This window comes from Acipenser ruthenus, chromosome 2 (genome assembly GCF_902713425.1).
Source record: "Acipenser ruthenus chromosome 2, fAciRut3.2 maternal haplotype, whole genome shotgun sequence".
NCBI classification, from domain to species: Eukaryota; Metazoa; Chordata; class Actinopteri; order Acipenseriformes; family Acipenseridae; genus Acipenser; species Acipenser ruthenus.
Window position 1 is genome coordinate 31,280,366 of NC_081190.1, and position 22,356 is coordinate 31,302,721.

Sequence of the window (22,356 nt, forward strand, 5' to 3'; positions counted from 1 at the left end):
CTCCTCCCTCTTCGGCACGCAGGACTGCAGTTCCACCCCTAATGGCACGCAGGATATCAGCTCCTGCCCCTCTGGCTCTTGGGCAGGCAGCTCCTCCTTCTCTGACCTTTGGGCAGGCAACTCCTCCTTCTCTGGCAGCTTTTAATTCTCTGGCCTTTGGGATGGTACTGGCTCCTTTTTTTCTCTGTCGGGCAGGTGGCAAATCCCCTTCACCCTCAAAGGGGCAGCACCTTGTATTAGTGCCCAGGTCACACAGATGAGGCACCAACCTTGGTCCTCGAGGCAAGTGAGGAAGGTGTCCAGATCCGTCTTTGGCGGTTGCGAGGCCTTCCAGCGGAGGCATTCCTCCGCTATCTCCTTGAAGAGGGGGTCCATCCATGGACTCTCCTCGAAGCTGTGCCCATAGTCCCCACATTCTTCACACGACGAAGCCCGTTCTGCCTCCAGCTGCTCGTACACAGTTTCTTTAAGGTCCATTTTTTATTATTTTTTTTTAGCTGCCAGGGGTGCTATCCCACTTCTAAACACCATATGTGAACAGGTCAGCACCACGGCGCAGGTGTTACCGGCAGGGAGAGAGACTCAGAGAACTGCTTAGGTTTTAGCGCTATTGCACACTTTTAATAAACAAAACACAAAGAAAAAGGCACAGTGGCCAAAATAAACAGTTTAAAAGAAAACTGTCCAGGCGAGGCAAAGACTTGATTAAACTATACACAGACAAAAATAAAATAGCACAAACTCAGTTCTCATGGCTTCTCTCCATACTCCTCTCCCCTAACGAGGAGAAGCTGGGCTTTATATAGCATGCGGCTGAGCGGTTGATTAATCATTAATTATTCTATCAAACCCCCCCCCCCCCCCCCCCCCCGCCACACGCTCACATTGAGTTGGATGAGATCAGTTTTAACCCCATCCCTGCCAAATTTGAATACATAAAAAAACACATTTCTTTAGTCCACCACCAAAACACATGTATTTACAGGGCAGGCCTCAACCCTGCCACAAACACCCATGAAAGCCCATAGATTTTTCAACCATATTTATAAATTGTGAGGCAGCACAATAAGTAAACAGGTTATATCATTAAACGTATAGGGATTCTACAATATAATGGTGACCCTCTCCTGTGAAATAATGTTCTAACACAAATCTAATCCGGAAACATGTGGTTTAGCACTTGCTTATTGTCCTATGATTTAGTATACACCCTGTGTAACTGGCTGGGAACTATTGCTATGGATCAGGAAGGTCTTCAAATCTTGTGTAGGTCTGTTGACAGATAGTTATCTAGCATCATATCAGACACAAGGGTATGGGAACACAGTGAGAATTTTACATTAGCACCAAAATAAATATGAACAATCCTCCAAAAAGTATTGGGTATGATTAATAAATTTGGCATGACTACATAAGCTATTTGAAGAGTGCCTACCATGTTTTTTCAGTCATTTTCAGTAATTTGATTTAGAATCCGCTTAGAGGGAAAAAAATGTGGGTGTAACTTAGGCACTAAATATATACTTGCATCTAAAATATCCCTTCTGAAGGCAGATGGTTAAAGGATGTCCCTTAAGAAAACATGAACCCAACATGACAACACTGCATGCATGGATCTTGTCAGTAATTTGTCATGCACTGAAATGTAACCCTGTTTCCTTGTAAAATGGCTTGGTTGACCTCAAGGAACTATAAATAGTTTGTGGACACATTTTTAAATTCCAATATGTTTATAACTACCCAAAAAGGAGATCATGCAGACTATCTTTCCATAAACAACACAAAAAAACAAGCATGTCAGTAACATTGATCCCCTGACACGGCTGTAAATTTTAAAAAATAGAGCTATCAGTGAAATGTAAAGGTAGATCACCATAACTTATACACTGTAAGCACATGCACACATCATTTCAATAATGTGCCTGTGACAGGGTGCAAGCCATTATATTGTTGTTCTTCCAGTTTGGCAGGGACAGGGTTAATACTATCCCTGCCAAATACACGTGCAGACTGTGGCTGGGACTTAAATGATTAATTAACAAGCAATTAAGCCCAGCCACAGTTGTATATAAGAAGCAGTCTCTCCACGTGTGGGAGGATGAACCCAGGGAAAGAAGCCGAGCCAAGCCAAAGGACTACAGTTCACCTTTTTATTTCCTGGACTGAAAGTGGGCAACTACCACGAGAACAACCACAGATGATTACCTGCCAGCCCAGCATATACAGCTGTGCCTGTTTACAGGCAGTCACTTGTTTATAACCTTGCTCTGCCTGGGCTATCATGTAGATAGGTGCACCATATTAACCTTTATTTTTGTGTGTAAATAAATACGCACAAGAGTGCTTAAACTGCCTCCTTTTGCCCCTGCCTGCTATTTTTACAGCCGTTAAAGGCTGCACCACAACGCTGCCTGTCCACAGTGCCAAAAACAACAACATATCATTAAATGATCACATGGGTGCCTATGAAGTTTAATGGATTTTGTCTGATGTAGTGAAGTCTTTGACATCAGCAGGAATTATAGTAGGCAATCTTACACACGTGGCTGCTTATGACCTTGGGAAATGTCTTTTCTTGTAGTTTTGGGGCATTAAAGACAGGAAAGGATATATGCTGTCAGAGATTAATGAGTGGACCTACTCTAAGGTCCATTAACTATTTATGTATTTTTTATAGCAGTGGAAAGGGTTGTTTTTACATGGAGGTGGCACTCTCAGTCTTCATAAAATCATAACCCAAAAGCACAATCCCCTGTAAAAAAAATATTTCACCTGTAAAGAATCATCCACCAAATAGTTGACTGCTATGCTAGATATTTGTAAGACACTTGTTTGCGAAGGGAAACGTGTTTTAATATAATAAATGTATGTATGTACATACTTATATACAGTACTGATCGGAGATGTGTATAAGTCTGAGCCCTCCATCAAAACGTTATTAACTGCCTAGTCTGTAAAGAAATCCAAAAGTTAACAATTGTGAAACACTTCAAACATTCCAAACACAGTATACTGTATGTAGCAACCTTGATTTTTGCTCTATTCAAAACTATGGAGTGGAATTCAATCTAAAATTGCAAAATCAAGTGGTGTACTTGTAAACAATTCTTTGCGCTCTTCTTACTGAGAGATTTATTGTTCAAAATGTAGTAATTCCTAAATGTAAAGGATTTTTTCCCCTTTGTATCAGGTATTTGTTGAAAGTCTGGCAAGAAATTGTTGTTGAACTTTAAAAAGAATGCCTAAGCAACCACTAATGCAAAAGAAGAACTGTTAATCGGCCAGTGAAAAATAAGATCAAACAACAGCTTTTCACACAGAGAGCTGTAGTCATACCAGGAATACTGCAGAACAACTTCTTTACATTTCTAGGCCTGCAGTACGCCAGAGATTACAGCCTCATGGGAAACGTAGTAATTAAACCCCTCTTTAAAAGTGAGGGGTTATATAGATTTACAATGACTTCAAAAGGCCTCCTGAAATAATTTCACAGGTGCAGGAGGCACATGTTGTTTCAGTCCATAACAGGACTATCCGAACGAGGTTATAGGAATGTGGTTCACATGGAAAAGCTGCTGCTAAAAAATATACTATTACCCCTAAAATAGAAAAAAACACAGAGACTGTCTAAAATGTTTAGGATGGTGTAACTTAGATACCGATAGTTAGAAACCTACAATTAATAAGATACTCCTTATTAAAAATGTCTCCTCTTGCACCTGTGCATTTATTTCATGAGTTGTTTTGAAACTATCAGAAGGTGATATTCTCAAGAACACAAGCCTGCTTTCTAAAAGTCTTCATTTGCCGCCCTGACCTTAAACTTCTGTGTTGCCCAAAACACTGCAATTTAGCAACATTTCAAGCCTAAATTGAATTAACAGCTAATACCTTGGTTTTGAATGATAACAATGCAAAAATGTATATTACTACATATATTTGGAAGGCCTTTAGTGCTTTATAATCAAAAGCCTTTGGATTTCTTCACAGTCTAGGTTTTTGTTGTGTGATGTGAAGAGGGCTGTCATTTGCAACCCTCCCCTGACTTGTTGTGACTTAAGCCAGATTCAAGCCTAGGCTTACAAAGGTGTATGCAAAGCTTGCAAACACATTTTGTTTTAGTCATTACCATTCTGAAAGTTATTATAAATACAATTTCAGAGGGGCCTCCAGAGGCTCAACTAGAGAAAGCACTGCTGCTTGAAAGTGCAAGGTAAATAACGTGAGTATGGCTTGAATCGTGTTTGCGCCAACTTGATTAGAGAATCACAGAGAGCACTGCATTGACCTTTGTGATCGACCGGAATAAGGGAGGAAAAAACATCTGTGGATAATTCGCTTCAATGTGCTTCAGCGATCTCTACCTGTCTGGCACCTGACAAGACCAGTCAAATACTTCACATGCTGGACCCCTGTCTCCAGGGTTGACACCCATTGATCATCAAAACTGCTGTGCAGTGACATTCGAATCGAGTATTTCAAATTTGAAAGGAACATGGGGGTATAATTCATTAACAACATTTTCATAGGAGCTCTATCACGACAACATTTACCTGACTTTGTCCTTACAGGTGTGCCATCCTTATTAACCCATATAATACCATTCAGCCATCATACAATTCACTATAAACAAGGTAAAGAAAGTGAGGATCCCTTACAGTCTTCAAACGGAAGACGTGCTTTACGTTTTTCACTGAAGAAAGAGTCGTGGCAGGCCTCATTAGAGCACTGCAGCACTCCATGCATCAAGGCAAGGAAAGCTGTCATCCAGAGGGGCTGGAAGGAATGCAGTTGGGGGAGAGTTTATTGTAGCAGGCAGCACTCTGACTTCCTTCCTACCAGGAAAGTCAGTGCCTGGGATCAAAGCCCTGGCAAATCGTGAGCCATAACCCAGCTGGGCTCTCCAGCCCCCACCCCCCACGGCCGCCTGCTGTATCGACACCCCAGATGTTCCCAAATCCTTTACAGCCTCCCAGCTTTCGAGGGGCCGCATTTCTAGAAATTATGTTCACACTGCGTCAGACCTCTAGCAATTCCTCAGGATTACACCAAACTACTAAATATTTAGAGAAATGTGTAAGAAAACAAAACTCATGTCAACTGTCAGGAAGTTGTAGAAAAGCAAAAACATCTGAAGTCCATATTTGCAAACAATTTTCTGTGAACAACATAAGCTCCAGTTTAGAATGTTATTTAAATGATATATTAGTAGCCTGTGTGCTAATTGGAATTTGGAAACTAGTTTTGGAGGAGGGAGAGCCCCCAGACATGTCACAATTAACCACCCTTCAATTAACCATCTCTATTCCTACACTTGCAGCTACTGTAACTAATTCTCAAAAATAAAACTGGGTTGATATCTACTTCTCCAACAAGTACAAGCACATAGTGTATGTGCTACAAATAAAGTGTGGATTCTTAGGAAGGAACACTTACATTGAGTGGAACTGCTTCCTACATAACACCCCCCCCCCCCCCCTTATAAAAGAAAAAAAGGGTAAGGGTTTAGAGCTGTAGTAATCACCTACACAAAACTGTTATACTACAGATTTGATTAAATAATCCTCAGTTATAAATAATGTCTCTGAACTGCACTTATGCTGCAGTGAGTGGTTGCTCTGGACAAAAAAAAGGTGTCTAGACTTGGTTAGCCAGTTATCAACAGATTTGACTCAAATAAAACATTTAGGAGATTAACTTGAATGCTGCTTGAAAACAATGTGAACCTCCAGAAATAAAGAAAAAAAGCATGCCCAAGCAGAGGACCGGAAGAAGTACTGTACTCTGTAAGGCTGTGATTCAAACGACTGACAAAGCAGCACAGTAAATTAAACCACAGATTGCCACTGTTTATTTTTCCTTTTGAGCCAATTATACCTGCTCTGGCTTGTCTGTAGCCCTACACATTTATAAAACGATTCCACATATTCACACAAAAGAAAGACACCATTTTACACAGAGTTACATGGCAAGGTAAATTGTTCAAACAGTTGAGAATTCAAAAGCACACAAGCTGTTGCTGAGAGCCCCAAGCTACCCATCTGACTAGTGAGGAGCCAAGAATGAAAGGCAGTCTCTATCCTTTTTTAATTTTGGTTAATGAGAAATGTGTTGTATAAGTAGGGCATAATGCTTGCGCTAAAGTAGCAAGAATCTGGCAATCACTTAAGAGTATACTGACAGATAATTAAAAGCCAAGGAAACAGTCTCCTACTGTCCATGGTTACCCATCCTATTGAGTACACACTGATAAGATGGAAATTGGGGCAAACCTCATGGCCTTCAGACAATGACGCACAGTTAATGAAAGTTGAATCATCTGCCTATTTCAGTTCAGTTGATAGTTACCTGGGGCATGAAAAAAACATAATGTGGTTTTTTAGACATCTGGTTTTATGGTCGATGGTAGGGAATACACTTTGATGAACCAGCTGGTTTAAGGGCTCTTACCAGATAGTTCATAGGCTCCCTATGGAGTATCTGTCCCTACACAGGCCTCCTAATACCTCTTAAGTGGTAATTGGTTGAGGATTTGTATGAGAAAATGATAAAATCCTATTTTTTTTTTTTTTTACAATATTTGGCCAGCTATTTGTTCTACCAAAATACAAAGGATTCCTTTTATTCACTTGTCACATTGGGTGCACAACACATATACAAAAGTACTATAGTACTCTATTCTCCAAAAACACTACTTTCCTATCGCAGTTTATTTTAAACTATTGTCTTCATAATTAGTTTATCCAGGAACAATGCTGGCCATTTAATAATACCCAAATATGAAAGAGCTGATATAACAATAAAAAAATTATCTGACCGGGGGGGGGGGGGGGGGATCACAGGGTGGACTGAAAGAGAAAGGAAAGCAGCTGTTCAAATTTAAGAGAAAGCTGTTTGAAATATACATAATTATATACATAACAGCATTTAGATCCTGTGCATTTATTGAACACAGAGTTGGAAGATTCAAAAAGCCACATGTATTACTTACTTATATAGTAGGATGTGTGACATCATAAAACAAGGACTTAGTCTTTCACATGGCACTAAGAAGCTGGAAGGTATCAGACACTATAGGGTAAGGGTAACTGATGTAAGGATAGGCGGAGTGCAAACAATTGCGGCTGCAAAATCTAAATTGCCTAGCGGCCAGGCAATTATTTTGCATTGCGGCCTATGTAAGCTTAAGAGCAATGCAAATTACTCAACACGCACAAATAATGAGCCACAGTCATGGTAATGAGGGTCACAATGAGCGTCGTCTGTGCATCGGGGTATTTAGCGGCCGCATTTACAGCCCAGACGTGAGATAAGTCAGGAGTAGAGAGAGCAGTAGGCACTGTATGAGATTTGTGGAGCACGAAAATCAAACCAAACAAAAAAATATTTCTGAGGAAGGGCAGCAAAGTCCTCTTGGCGCACAGAAAAGAAAATACAAGTTTTCTGAGGAGGCGCTGAGAGTCCTTACGGCTGAGGTCACTCAGCATGAAATTGGGTTATTTGGAAAATCCCCAGCCAACATCAGTTCTGCTACCTATGTATTATATATACATTTCTTTTTTGGTCCTGTCTCACTTTTCGCACCCCAATACCATGGAATGACCCATGAAAGAAAAAACACATTTAAATGTACACTGGCTCCTCCTTATAACTATGCTGAAAGTGCAGAGAGCTATATTATATTTATTCATGTGTCTTTGGGTCCTGGTTCTTGAGAAATCAAGCCATTTTGAAAGACCAATAGAGACAATGATAAATCTCAATGTTCGAGCAACAGAACCATTCACAATGCTAGAAAAAATCATAAAATGATGCGTGGTTTAAAAATGCAATAAAATGGCATTTGTAGCAATACGTCCTTGAATTGAGCAGTTGACGGTGCTGTGGACATGTTTGTAAAATATGTTATGATGCTATTGTAAATATGTAATTAATTGTTTAACAACAAAAATGGTCTGTCTATTCTATGCCACCAGATTTGGTCTTAATAAAGGGAGAAATTCAGAGATATTGTTCTCCAAAGTGAAATTAATTGACAGAGAGTGGTCTTAATAGTAAGAGGATCTTTTTGGGGACAAGGAGTGAGTCTACTGTACAGTATTTGCAAACTAGGTGTTTCCACAGTAACAGATTTGTTACTGTGGAATATAGATTTGAATGTAACTTCACAGAAACAGCAAAAAGACCACTGCTGACATACAGTATGTGGAAATGTGTTTTCTACAGAGGTAAACCACCACTAAATGTTATGGAAATATATGGGATGCATGCTCGCCACCAGTATCCAAAATCCATCTAAATACATGTTATAGATATATATATAAAAACTATCTATGAAGCTATTCCATTGTGGATTTTGTGACAATTATAGACTTGAGACAAACCAAGTCATATTCAGACCTTTTTAAAACTTCAAAGACTTGGCACAAGGGGTTATTATGGTATGTTTCTAAAAGCAATTGCTACTCTACAAATGATTTGGTATTTCTGTGTATACACAAGTGATTGCAAAGGTTTCCTTTTTAGCTACATAAAACTGTCTGCATCTGTATGTCTTGTCCCAAGAGTACTGGTAAAGGAAACCTCATTGGATCTGCACAGACTTCCAAGGATTTCTTTGAACTCTTCATCAGTGTAGCGCTCCATACTTCCCTATGGAATACAGGTGCACACATTCCACAGAGTTAAATCGTGACTGTTAATAGATAATCATTTACCATGTATATTCTGTCACCAAACAGCAATGGTGTTTTGTGCCATAAAACTGTGAGAAGGGCACATTCAACATAAACATTTCATATTCATTGTTGCTGTTTTTTTTTTTTTTTTTTAAATACAGTGCTGTTCGTTTTGTTTTTTAATTATTTTTAGCTTGTTTTTGATCTAAAATAACATTTAAAAACAAGCTCTGAAAGAGGCCCAGTGTCACCCAGGTGTTGCTCTTCTCTCCTTCCCGCAGGAAGACCCAACCTGACAACAGGAAGTTCCATCCCAAAAACACAGTCCAAAAATGGCACAGTTGGTGCATTAGGAAACAGCACCAGCCTTTCCTGAAACAGGAACTGCAATTCCCTTACATTTTCTTTAAACCATCCCAGTTTGTGTGAGTGCTGTGTCTAATTGAGTACAGATAAGATTACAGGTCCCTTAATGAACTAAACATGTAGACTCCCAATGAGGCCAGATGAAGACTAGCCAGGCTGGGCATCACCTCCAGTACCTTGGCAGGTGAAAACAGGTGATAGCCATGACAGTTATGCAGCTTATATATACAGTAAGTTCATGCTGTTAATGTACATTCTGAAATACGTGCACATGCGCTTCTATGTGCAGTAATCTGGTAAACCTCAGTAAAGACTGCCCAGTGACTACTTTCAATCTCGTTCTGACTAAGAAGAGATTACCCTTCTGCAGAAAGTGAGGCTCAGTCTGTAATGTGTTTCTGGGCAAATGCCTGTACATCATTTATAAGGCTAGCAGAAATACTGTAACATTTCAAAGTTGTTCCTGTAGTTTTTAAAAGTGTCCATTATGGGTTGCTGGATCAAAACTAATCAATAACTGGAAAAAGGCTTACATTTCAATTATATTTTAAGCTGTTTAAATAATATTTCATGTTAGGCTAAAGATTGATTTGTGAGATGTTCTAAATCATTTGAGTAGGTTGTTGCATTTTTAAAACAAATTAGGTAGTTTTTGTTATTTTTATTTTAGTAATGTATTTTTACTGTACAAGAGGTAACAACCTGTGCACGCACTATATTATGGATTTCAATTACCATTTGTGTAGAATTGTGGGAACCAATCTAAATTGAAGAAAAGATTTAAAGAATACAGGTATTGTTTAAATCTTTAAAGGTGTTGTAAAACAATAAAGTTTAATTGAGGTCAGCAAGCTCCAGGACCTACATTACACGTTTTTTCCCTGGTTTGCTAATTTGATATTTGGCATTTATTTATCAGAAAATTAAATCTTAAAACTGCACTTTTCTGTGTTTTGGAATAGTTGTGGTCATGTAACTACACAGAATACAGCTAAATGATGTTACTTTACCTCACAAAATGTAATGCACCTGGCCAAGGGACGTCATTGATTAGCTTTTGGGAAGGAAGATCAGACTCACAGAACAGGAGTTCATGGGTTACTGATTTACACAGATGTTAAGGAATGGCAATGATTCCTTTCCTCCTAGTAACATTATTAAGTGTACCTCTATTATTGTGCTTTCAGTTCTTTGCTTGTTTTTTGTATGTTAATTCAGGATATGCAAATACTTAGGCTCTTGCTGCAGGTCACATGAAGGGGGTTTGAATGACGTCAAATGATATGAAAAGCTGCATTAGATAAACAATATTTAGTGTCCTCCAGAGTTAAACAGGTTTAGTATGATACACAGTTATAAATGAATGGTGTCTCTGTTGTTTTTGTTACCAGGGAAATCAGGAAATGTAATTTGGCAGGCACAGACAGAGGCTCCAAGAAAACAAAACACTATTTTTAAAAGTTTGTCTTTTTTTTCAGGCACTTGACCTGAACATCATCTGTTACTATGCCATAGCATTATTTTGCCAAACTGCATACAATACTTCTCCATATGATAAAATGAGGGGAGAAGTGAACCTTGACAACAAATACAATATAAGACTTCTGACCCCAGGTAAATCATTTATGCCAAGTTAACAGTGCAGTGAAACCTATAAAAATGGTTGAAAAGGCTTCAAATATATATTTAGTCAGAGTGTTATTTCAGACACAAAGGCAACAAAGCCCAGCTCTATCAGGTTTCCTCCAGGGACCTTTGAGATCAAATACTCTTTAATTATACATGGCTGTAGGTAACAGTGATACCTGCAAGTTGTACTCACTCACAGGAGAGGGCCAGACCTCTCCAGAACTGATGTATTGTGAAGGGTAATGGATCTAACATCTGAGGTATTGTGTGAGTTTCTTTTCAACAAAGCTTCTTTCCATCAACCCTAGTGCATAATACTTTATTTTTAAGTTCTACGTTCATTGTTAGTTATTGCCTGACATTTTGGATTTAGTACTGGAATAATACATTTAAATCAAACAGTATTCTAATATGTTCGTTTTTGAGAAATGTATATACATAAATACCTTGATTATCGGAACTAATCCAAGGTTGTCATGTTGTGTACAATGCTCTTCAGTCCCATTGTGAAAGAGAACATGTACTAACCACCTGTAGCCCTCTACAGTACTTATGAAAACATAACAATTTACTATGATACTAAAGAACCTAAAGAATCATGGATAAGGTGTTCTGATGGGTTGCAAATTCAGTTCTTGAAAGGGGTGAGTATAAATGGTACCAGGTATGTTACTTTAGTTTGTATTCATGTCTTGACAATAACTTTTTTTTAAAAGAAGTTCCAGCATTGTAATCAATGCAAATAATGCAAACAGCATCAATGGACACAAAGGGTCAACAGTATTTGGCAAGAAAAAGTGTCTAGTTTTGGGAAACAGAAGGAGTATTTCAACACATTCTTTTCATGCAAAAATTGAAAGCAAAAAAGCGAACAATGTTAAATACGGCACATTATTTAAGGCCCCCAAAAGTAAAATACCAGGACTGTGTTCAGAGGTGAGAACAACTGGCCAGGTGCATCAAAAGGGTGCTGAGACATCAAAAGGGTGCTGATTGTAGATTACACCGGTAGCACCTGCCCTCTCTCTCCTGTGATGAAAGCATTCTTTGTTTCTACAGATGATGAATCTGCTTCACCTGAATCCCTTCCAGGCTACCTGTGGCTCCCGTTTCAAACCCCCATACATTTAAACATATTCAAGCAAAAACTACATTGTGCACAGAGTGTATGAGAAGATAACAGGTACAACAGTTATCTACTCTCAGTCTGACTTCAACCGATTCATTGCCTAGGCAACGCGCTGTTATCGTTGTGGAGCCAATTGTGCAATTTGTTTATAAAAACTACACTGTTAACACGATTTTGGGATAACATAATTTTGAATTCCAATGAGACTGAATGATTGAGTGTAACAAAGACAACGTCCTGTCACCATCTACTCTGCAGGAGAAGCCGGTGAGTCTGCAGGAGGAAGCCAGACGCTCTGTGTGTGATGTGCTGCCAGCTGTGTGTGTTTACAGGGAATGGCAGATGAAGATTGGTGTACGGTGGCTCCATCACTGACCAGTGGGCACCTCCTGAGCTACAGAATTTATTTAACAATTTGTAACATGTTAGCTTGACTAATTGAGTGTATTACAGTGCTGTAGCTTATAGTCTTTTAACACTAAGCCTTTACGTACAAAGCATGGCTATCATCTCTTCTACTTACCTATGCTAGTGGGGAAGATCTCCTCATTGTTGATCTGCACCTCAATCCAGTCCATGAGGAGATTCATGTACTGTGGGGCCGGCAGAGCAGTGGGCTTTTTGTACTTCAGGTCGTCCTGCCACCGGTACTCGTACCTGGGCCCCCCTGACATGACGGGGCAACTCTTCTCTGTGCAGAACTCGCAGATGGTCCCATAGATCAGGTTGATGCGGTTAAAGAAGTCCACCACGTGCACAGCCACCCAGTCGTTGAGGTCCTCCCCATGGGGCAGCTGAACAGCGGCCTTGATGTCCACCCCCGAGTTCAGTGAGGCCTGGGCCTTCTTGTGCAGCTCAAAACGCTGCGTGCCTGGCTCAAACTTGCGTTTGGGCCGGAAAGTCTTGTCCTTGTTGAAGACTTGCTTCAGGGTAATCGACATGACGAAGGGGTGGGGGGGAGGAGCCTGCTTATAGGCCTCTGTCTGAGATTTCCCAATTTCCCCTTTTCCTCACAAAATGACTCCTTAAAATAATATACAGAAAGGGGTTTACCAGTGGGTGGGAAGGTCTTTACTGGCAACTTTTCAAGACATCCTCTTCTTTCCTGTAAAAATCAAGTTAATCCATTAACATTAACAGTACATGGCAGATCTGTAGAAGTTTACATGTATATTGTGGCTGAATTTGGAGAACAGAACAGGATTTATTTACATTCCCAAATTGGAAATGGGTGTAAAAACACATTTGATCCTTTATTTCGTTTAATGCAGTCTGTCATGCACTGAAAATACAAATCTGCGAGTATCTGTACATTGTTTGGTTGCGTATGCACACAGCATTTACGTGTCGCTATGTAGGTCAGCGAATGACATAGCTGAGCGAGCAAGCATGTAAAAGAAATGTGAGTCAGCTGTTTTCTGTAAAGACAGAAGAACAAATGCATCGGAGAACAGAAGTTTACCAACATACAGAGGCTTTGTTTACAACATGCTGTTTCAGAATCGTGGAAAACTCTAAAGCCTGGTTCATACTTCTGTCGCTGATGAATGTGATAAGTCAGGTGCAGACAGCAAAAGCTGTGCAGCTTCACCATTTGCTGAGCACGCATCGTGTCGCCGCCCTTTTGACTGTGCAAAGTGGTCGCAGCTGTTGTTCATACTTTAAATACAGACCGTATTCGTGAAATTTGATACATTTACATTTAAGTAGATGTGCTGAGTTTGTACCTCTTATACAAGAGGTTTAAAAAAAATCAAAAGCGATGTCATTGGTACATCTGTCCTCTCAACCAACAGAGAACCCGAAAGGGAGAATTTCAAACATTAGAGAGATGCGGGTATGTGACAGTGAGAGATGTTTTAGGTATTTTAGAATGACAGGTGAAAGGTTTGACAATCTGTTAATGCTGTACTCCTTTCCAAAAGAAGCACGTCTTAAGATTGTAGATTACATAATAACGACTTGTTGCTATTATGAGACCCTCGTCACCGACCAGAAATGATGTCAGTCTGTAGTATGTACTGTAAGTTTTGTACTCTAAAGTAACATTTAAAATCGTAGCCTTACATAATATAATATGCTTACAGTAGACATGAATGGATTTTTTTAGTGCATAAAAACAAAACAAAAAAAGTATTTGCTGCTTCACAGTACAGTCTTGGTGCTGACCACTGTGTCATTCACAATAAAAAAAAGATTCTATCCAAAACTCTGCTGCTCGCCTTGTCTTTTCCCTTCCTCGTTTCTCCCACGCAACACCGCTGCTCCGCTCCCTCCATTGGCTCCCTAACGCTGCTCGCATCCAATAATGCTTGCTCCACAGATTGGTAGTCTATTTGACCTCCCTGGTGCATTAGAAGGAAAATTGAAAGTACAACATAAAATTAGGTTTGTTATGATTGTGTTGAAAGTTTTGTCAGTCATGCATGCACATGAGCTAAAGTTTTCCAAAAACCAGCAGGACTACTGTATTATGTGCGTGTTACTGCACTGACTGATTTCCATTACTAAGCCCATTACTTCCTGAAAGCTCCCAAATGACTGCATCCCTCATAAAGACAAACAATAGAGCCAGGTGTTACCATTCAACCTGCTGGGTATCCCTCCACAACCCCCTGCTGTAAATCCCTTTGATTCTGTAAAGCCCTGTACTCATACAAAACCTCCAACTTTATGAGGAGCAGGTGTGGACAGCTGTGGCTTGTGTCAATAAATCCAGCTAAAAAAATAGTAGCCGGTCTGACGGTGCACAGCTCACTCACTATAAATAAATACAACAATTCACTGAACTGAACTGCATTGCTTCATTGGAGGAAATCTGCCCTTAGCTTATTAGCTACATCTTAGAACCAACGTAAACAGCTGTCTCCATTCCCATAGTACTCATTTGCAGCTGTTATGTAAGAATATGAGGCTTCTGATCCTCTAGTCACACTACAGTACCCAAATAACATGTGTTGATCAACATGCGTTATGAAGTGTGAACAGTAGTGCTGGGACGAACATGGGTTTTTCATGTTTCAATATTCTTATAAAATTGAATGAATACTTTAATTTTGAATTAGCTGGAAAACTCAAGTTGAATTGATACCAGTGTACAATAATCTTGGGACTAAAATAAACCTGATACAGTATATTACAAAAAGCAGTGAAACAATCTTCTGCACACTACAGTGGAATGTGTGTTACTGATTTCAGATTGATTGGATTGGATTCCTCTGCATGGCATCTTTTTGATTCAGTCAAAGTTAATGAGGAACAGTCTCAGAAAGTATGGCCTTTTCTAGACTTCACTGCAGAGTTGCATGCAAATGTTAAATTCCTTCACTGTCTTCAACAATGGTTGAACTTTGATCTCTGGCATACTCTCCTTGTTCTTTTGTCCAGTACCCTAGATAGACATTTTTGGAACAGCAGTCATATTTTTGTTTGTTCATTTTGTTGGTTTGTGTTTACCAGTTAAAATACAGTTACAGTACCACGAAACACATTTCCTGCTCAAAGGGCTTTTTTGTATCTGATTTCCCAAGGAGTTATCTTCGATTATTTCTGATGTCATAAAATACACTTTTTTGGAACCCAAAAGTGATATTTATCCAAAGAGCTGTCATCTGACCACCATGTGAGAGCACAGTAAATCCATGTCTGAAAACACAGTAATCCAGTGAGTACTCCTTGTTCCCTTTTCCTGCCAATTAGCACTGTACTGTAGTTACATCAACAGAGAAAAAGTTTTTGTGGAAAAAAAGCATCCCTGCTACCATGGGTCACAGGTTAAAGTTGTTAGAGCTTTCACAACAATTAAAATATGAAGTTGCTTAAAAGGTTGATGAGACATTAGCAACACATCTTAAATATAAGCACCTCTACCAATGATTAAATATTACAATCTCAATGATTTGTTAAAGCATTATTTTATTTGTTTTGTCTTTGCCTCTGAGGATAATAATGGGTTACATTTCTTAGGCAAGTGAATCCCACATCCTATTTTTTTGTATAATTGTTTTATATTGTCACACCAAGTGAAAAAAGATAAGCAGTCATCAGTCCGCAGAACCATATTTTTGGTTTGTAAAAAATGATTTGGCAATCATGAAAGCAGACACCCTTCAAAAGACAATAACCTTAAAAAGTGTTTATTTAGCTGGCCTATACATTGCATATATCTGTTTTGTATACTGTATCTATTGAGATGTTTAAAGTGGTAGTTTACCCTGTAGATTTGGGAAGTCCTTTTTATTGTAGTCTACCGGGGGTAAAAAAAAAAAGAAGGAATAATAACAGAATACAAAGATAAAATAGAGTTAAAAATTGATCAGGTCTATATTTTATTATGGAATGGTCTGGTGCGCTGTAACCTTATTCAAGAGGTTTAGCTGACACTGTATTATACTGCATTAGAAAATGGATCGGAGATTTCCTATAACCTGATTGGTTAATATGAGGTGCCTAATATCTGGTAATGGACCTTAAATGTTATCATTCAAACTATATTTAATCTGTGTTCCAAATTAATCTGCTGGAAAACACATAAATACATTTATGCATTTTACCTTTTCTGTTGATGAAAGGACATCTCAGTTCTAGTACACAACCTTTAAATATTGTCTGTCAATGTAGACTGTCAAAGTGTGCTTCCTTGCTCTCCCTACACATTCAATTGATTTATTTAATACCTTCTGCACTAAAAAGATGATTTTATTCTATCGTTTTATTGGACAGGTTTCATGAATAGCTTGTGGTAAGAAGAGCGTCACGGCCCAAGCTGTTACTGGAAGGAAGGAGAGACTCAGAGACATAAGCTGCAGTTTAAGCGTTGTCTCTGCATGTTTATTTACACAAATGAAAGAAGGCACAAGGGCCAAGGGCCAAAATAAACAGCTTAAACAAACCCCAACCCTTACATCCACTCACCTAAACTCCCCTCTCCGAAATAATGGATTTTGTCTCCCTTATATATGTGTAACCATTCCCCAATTAGCACTCAATTATCTCATTAGGGAATGGCCACACCTGTGATTGTTGGCCGGGACATACAAACTTAGCCCTATTTACAAACTAAACAGCTGTATAAATTCCATTGCACAATATTATTGCAGTAATTATTCAAAAATGGCAAGCATTGCAATATTTGCAACAACTATAATAAACTATAGAATTGCAAAAGCTTACGCTTTCAATTCAAATATATTTTTAAAAACAGCAGCAGAATGTCACATCTGTCTAATCATTGCACGGAAATAAAACATGAATCTTTGACTCTTTAACTATATAAAAACATTACGTATAGCAGGGCTCTAAACTGGCAAAAGAAAGGGCAAGGCCAAAATGGCCTTCAGCTCAATACATTTGTAGAGGGCACCAAGGCCACTAAACTCAAAGTCAAGGCCAAAGTGTAGGAGGTTGTGCAATTTTGCTTAGGATTCATGTATAAAGCTAATTATTGGCCACAGAAAGAAACAACACAGTTTAACTTAATAATAACTTTTTATTTGCTCAGTAAACACTGTTTTTTGGTAAAGCGGCCTACATATTTAATTGTATGAACTGTCCTGTGTGGCTACCGGCCCACGGCAGTTTTTTTTTTTTTTTTTTAATTATACAGCTTCCGCGCCGATTGCGTTTTGATTAAAAGATAAGTAAAATTAATTCTAACAGCGGGGGCTTCAAAGTCGAATTCACAAAGAGCAAGTTTGCATAATAAACATGTTTTGTATTTGTTCCCATCCTGATAAAAACACAAAAGACTTCAGACATAAATTCATGTTTAAAGCTAGAGATAATGCAAGAATTAGTTAATAAAAATACAAAAATGAAAAATGTAAAAAAGGAGTATGTAAATTTGCTTACTCTATTTATTGTACGCTGAAAGTGCTGAAAGATACCATATTTGACAAATGTATTTTATTAATCAGTTCCTCCGCCTCCTGCTCCTACAGTAGATGGAGTTTCTCCTTGACCCCAGTCCAACAGTACATATTATAACCTCAAAATTACTAATTTAACTCAACCAGTACAATAGATCTAATGTTCTCATTGTCCTCAGTGTTCTACATTTCACAGTCTGGTAGATAAGCTACCTTTGATGTGAACTGTCTACTTTATAGCAAACGAATGAGATTCTCAAACCACAGGAATAAACAAGAGCCCCGTCTTTCTCGGTCCCTCCTTCAGTTAAAATAGAGCAGTAGAATTGAAAGCCATTTTTTGGGGATATTTTTTTTAATATGCATTGCTATATTCCACATTTGTTAACTTTAGCCTTCTTGTAACCTTAATTTATAAATAAGTTGGGGACAGTATTGGGACACAGGAATGGCACAGTATGCCCTTCTTACTGAAAGGTAGTGTTTCCTGAATTGAAGATTTTTTTATGCAGACATTTCACTCAATTGGCTTGATTCAAAAATAGGCAAAATAATATCCACCTGTTTGGGTGGAGGTTAAATATGTTTTGGAGACTAATAATATCCGAAGTGAAGTGAGGTTTCTCTGCTGCGGTATCGCTCTGTGCCACAAATTTTCTTTTTCTTATTAAACTACTGTAGTAACCTACTACGGTAAATGCATTAAACAGCTCCCAGATAAACTGCAATAAACAGCTCCCAGATTACTAAAAGAAAAGTGGTGTTTTTCGCAAATACGAAATAGCACGAAATGCAACATATAAAACTAAATAAAACGAAAAATCATTATAAAGCAAACATAGAATGACATTTTGAAATTGGGAGCGTTATACAAAAAATACTTTAAATAAATACTTGCAATCGTAGTTGTCAAGGCTCAGCCGTTACCATAGACACGGTCTGAAGGGAAATGGAAGCTCTAACTAGCACTTACGCAGATGTATAATTTGGAGCGATGTGTTTGGGAATTAAAACTGGAGTTGGTTAAAATTGTGATGGAAGAGGAGAGACATTTATTTCTAAAATGCCGAAACTGTGCATAACAACGGTGACAAAATAATGATGTGCAGATTGTGCAACTGTCGGCTAAAATGAGAATCGAAAGATACCATCGTTAAGCATTAGCTGTTTATTCCTTTTGGGGAAAATATGGCTTTTTTTGCTTATATTATGTATTAGTATGTTAATTATTTGTTTTAATTCAAGTGGTGCAAACTTTGCACTGGAGCAAATGCTGTTTTGGTTTTGAATGAATTTGAATGAATTAATCTGCTTTGCTTAGTGTTTAAATAGAGAAACCCCAGCCTTGTTTTGTATACTGGAGCCCTGCTTCAGTGCAGTGGGACTGAAATACAATTTCTATCGGGTTTTCTAATGGGTAGATTGCTGTATGTGCAATTATTATGACAGCACCACAATAGTAGGGCAGTGCAAATATATATTTTTTATTTGATCTTATGTATTTTTATAGAGGACATGGGCAGTATTTACTGTAAATAGGCAGTTAATTAAAAAATAGTGGGGGACTGTATGTTACCGTTAATGAGAAATTATGGTAACTCAATTATTTTTCTGTGTGAGGTCTGTATGTCAAAATGTAAAAAAAAAAAGCAGATAATAATCAAACATATGTATGTAGTTAAAACATGATGTGTATTATTATTGATATACATGTATTAGAGTTGTTTTTATTAATGTGTATCTATAACAAAACGAAAGTTGTGAAAAAATAAAACAGAAACTTATAAAAAATAAAACGAATTTCATAGGACTCCAAGTGTGCCTAACAACAGAACATTAGCCTAACTGGAGAATGGCCACACCTGTGATTGTTGGCAGGGACAGAATTAACCCCATCCCTGCCAACCTTACATTCCCCCACACACACTTTACACACGCAGAAGGCCATATCTGTAATGTAGTTGAAACAGAAAAATGTGGAGTCACTATATTTACAAGGGCAGGTTAATAAATACACTTCATAGCCTATGTGCTTTAGAATGCTAACAGACACACCTAGCCACTGAGAGAACAGGCTGGCTAATGCCAATGTCACACAGCTTTTCTATCAAAACTTCATTTACCACAGGGCATGCTGTAAACCACAAGGAATGTCAGACTTCAAACCACTTCCGGCTTCTTACTAATTGTATTTCTCAGCCTGGGCATGTCTTAAATGCGCTGTTTCTTAGCATGCCACTGTCTGAAGCCTGAAGTTTGACTTACTTAGGAACACCAAGCACAGTCAGTTTGCTGATATTTAATATCTATGACTCAAGCTGTAGGTTAAACTCTTCTTCATCATTTTTAGTCAGTTCTTAAAGGGATACTTTTTACTATTTTTTTTTACTAACTATTATTCCAGCATAGCACACATTTCCCCTTTCAACCACTTCCAAAAGCTGATTTCTGAACTGAGGTGAGCTTTTAGAAGTGGCTGAAAAAGAAAAATTCAAACCTGGTAATTAATGTCTAAGCAAAACACTAAGAGGATGATAGAGATCACACATAACAGGATATAATGCAGGTAACGCAACATGGAGATGAAGCAGATGCTTTGTATTTTGGTGGTTGGTCTGTGGCCTCTTGCTACAAATTAACTTTGATGTGCTCAAAAAATATTTTTGTTGTTGTTGTTTTTTTACAGTAATAATGACAAAATTCTTGCTTTATTAATAATGACACAATCGTAATGGTCTTGGCAGACTGGATATGTAGTAAAATAGTATACAGAACCTCAGAAAAAAATAATAACTTAAATATAATAGTATAGAGCTACTGTAAAACAAAAACAGAAAAGGCCATATCATCTTCAATCTGGTCAGTGTACGACAGACTAGTCATCACAGTGTGTCACTTTTATGTCTAAAGTACATACATTTATCCTTTTTATCTAACTTGTGTGAAGAATCTAATAAACCCTCTACAATATTGCGTTTTGGTTGCAATAGACAGGTGTTAGATTAAAAGAAGCCAACAACAATCTAGAACAGTTTCACAAATATCAAAATTTAAACTAAGAAAACATTGTTTTAAATAACTCATGGCCCTGATAGTCTTACCTAATAATGCTCATCATTATCTGACCCAAGATTACACAAGAGAAATCTCACTTGAAAGCTTTTACATTTCTGTAAGTTCTACTATTTTACATTAAAATTTCATGAAGCACTTCCTAACAGTACACAATCAATGGTCAAGTAAATGATTAACTTTCTTCCTAATCTTTGTGCTGAAGCAGGCCATAAAACTAATTCCATTAAGATGAGTGGTTTTTCATTCCATCCTTGAAAACTCCCACTTTCAGGGGTGGCTTGGTTTAACCTCTTTAACAGGGCTTATATTACTGTTTTTTCTCAATTATGCTAGTTGTCACCTGCTAACAAAAGACTGGTCAGCATGTGACATGGAATGGCAGTTAAAGGTTATGGCAAATTAAAACCTTTCTGTGATGTCATCCATTAATTATGCCACTCAACTGAAGATTGTAGGTATGTCAAATAGATAATTCTAGACAAATGCAGTGACCATCTGCACCCAACTGCAGTTTTCTTACTGAAAATATTAAAATGCTAAAAGAATTACGGCATTCAAAACACATGGCTTGTTTAACCGAATCCCTACCAGCAAGCCACAGCCATCTGTATAATTGCCTGCTTTCAGATGTCTTCATCCGTCATAACCATCAGGACAGCTCTCCTAAAAAGAGGTTATAATTTTCCCAGTGGGACTACAGAACAGCCACTGCAGGGAGTCTGTTACTTTAGAAAGAAGATGTATTCGACACACAGCTATTAGTGCCTACTGCATCGAGCAGCAGCTGTGTTCAGATTGGTGTTGGGTGTAAACTACCCTCTGATCCTTTATACAATTACTTGAATTGAAATGTTTATGTGCATTTAAAGTCATAACTGACACATGGTGCTGAGCTGCACATACAATAGTTTCACTCTATTCTCAAAAAGAATAGGACATGTGTTACATGCTGCTCATTTTTAATTATCTACCCTTACAAAGAAGTTATAACAACCTGTAATTATTTAACTAACTTGTATCCAGTAGTCAATTTGCCCTGACTGATAACCATTCACAGAGCAATTAAAAATAACCATTGACGAATAATGAAACTCAAACTGGTTCAGAACAGTAAACTGCTCATATACATTTCACTATGGCAGTCTGGTTCATCCCCCCATTACCATGTAACTGATTCATTTCACTGTGTTCAATGCTTAACCAAATAAAAAGCACAGCTCTATAGGTTTGAACTTTTGAACACACTGCTTTGCTGTATCATAAAATGCTGCGCAGTTACTTCTGACAGACTCATTTTACTTGACTTACTGTAGCTGAATAATTAGCTATGAACAGCTAGTAATAGCTTCCGGTATTAGTGCTTGCAGCTGCATTCAGGGCCAGCATGTGAATGTGTGTACTAGACTGGGCAGTCAAAGCTAAATTGCTCTGTATTTAATATTGGAAAGACAATACAGCACTATTTTACTACAACAGCACACTATGCACGATATTGATGACAAGTGAAATTCTCATACGGGACTACTGTATATTAAAACTCTCAGATAAACATGTATACTTTGTGCTGTGTTATTTTATTTTGTGTCTTTTGTTTCTCCAGTATCTACAGCAA

The 22,356-nt window shown here is 38.2% G+C and overlaps 1 protein-coding gene across 1 annotated transcript in view; it reads right to left on the reverse strand.

Annotated features, from left to right (window-relative positions):
* The window catches only part of LOC117963775 (MOB kinase activator 3B), a 53,691-nt gene that overhangs the window by 20,725 nt on the left and 10,610 nt on the right, over positions 1-22,356 (reverse strand). The window contains exon 2 of the mRNA XM_058993991.1: positions 12,326-12,907. Coding sequence (XP_058849974.1) covers positions 12,326-12,743 — 418 coding nt within the window. The 5' untranslated portion in view covers positions 12,744-12,907. The remainder of the gene's footprint in view (positions 1-12,325; positions 12,908-22,356) is intronic.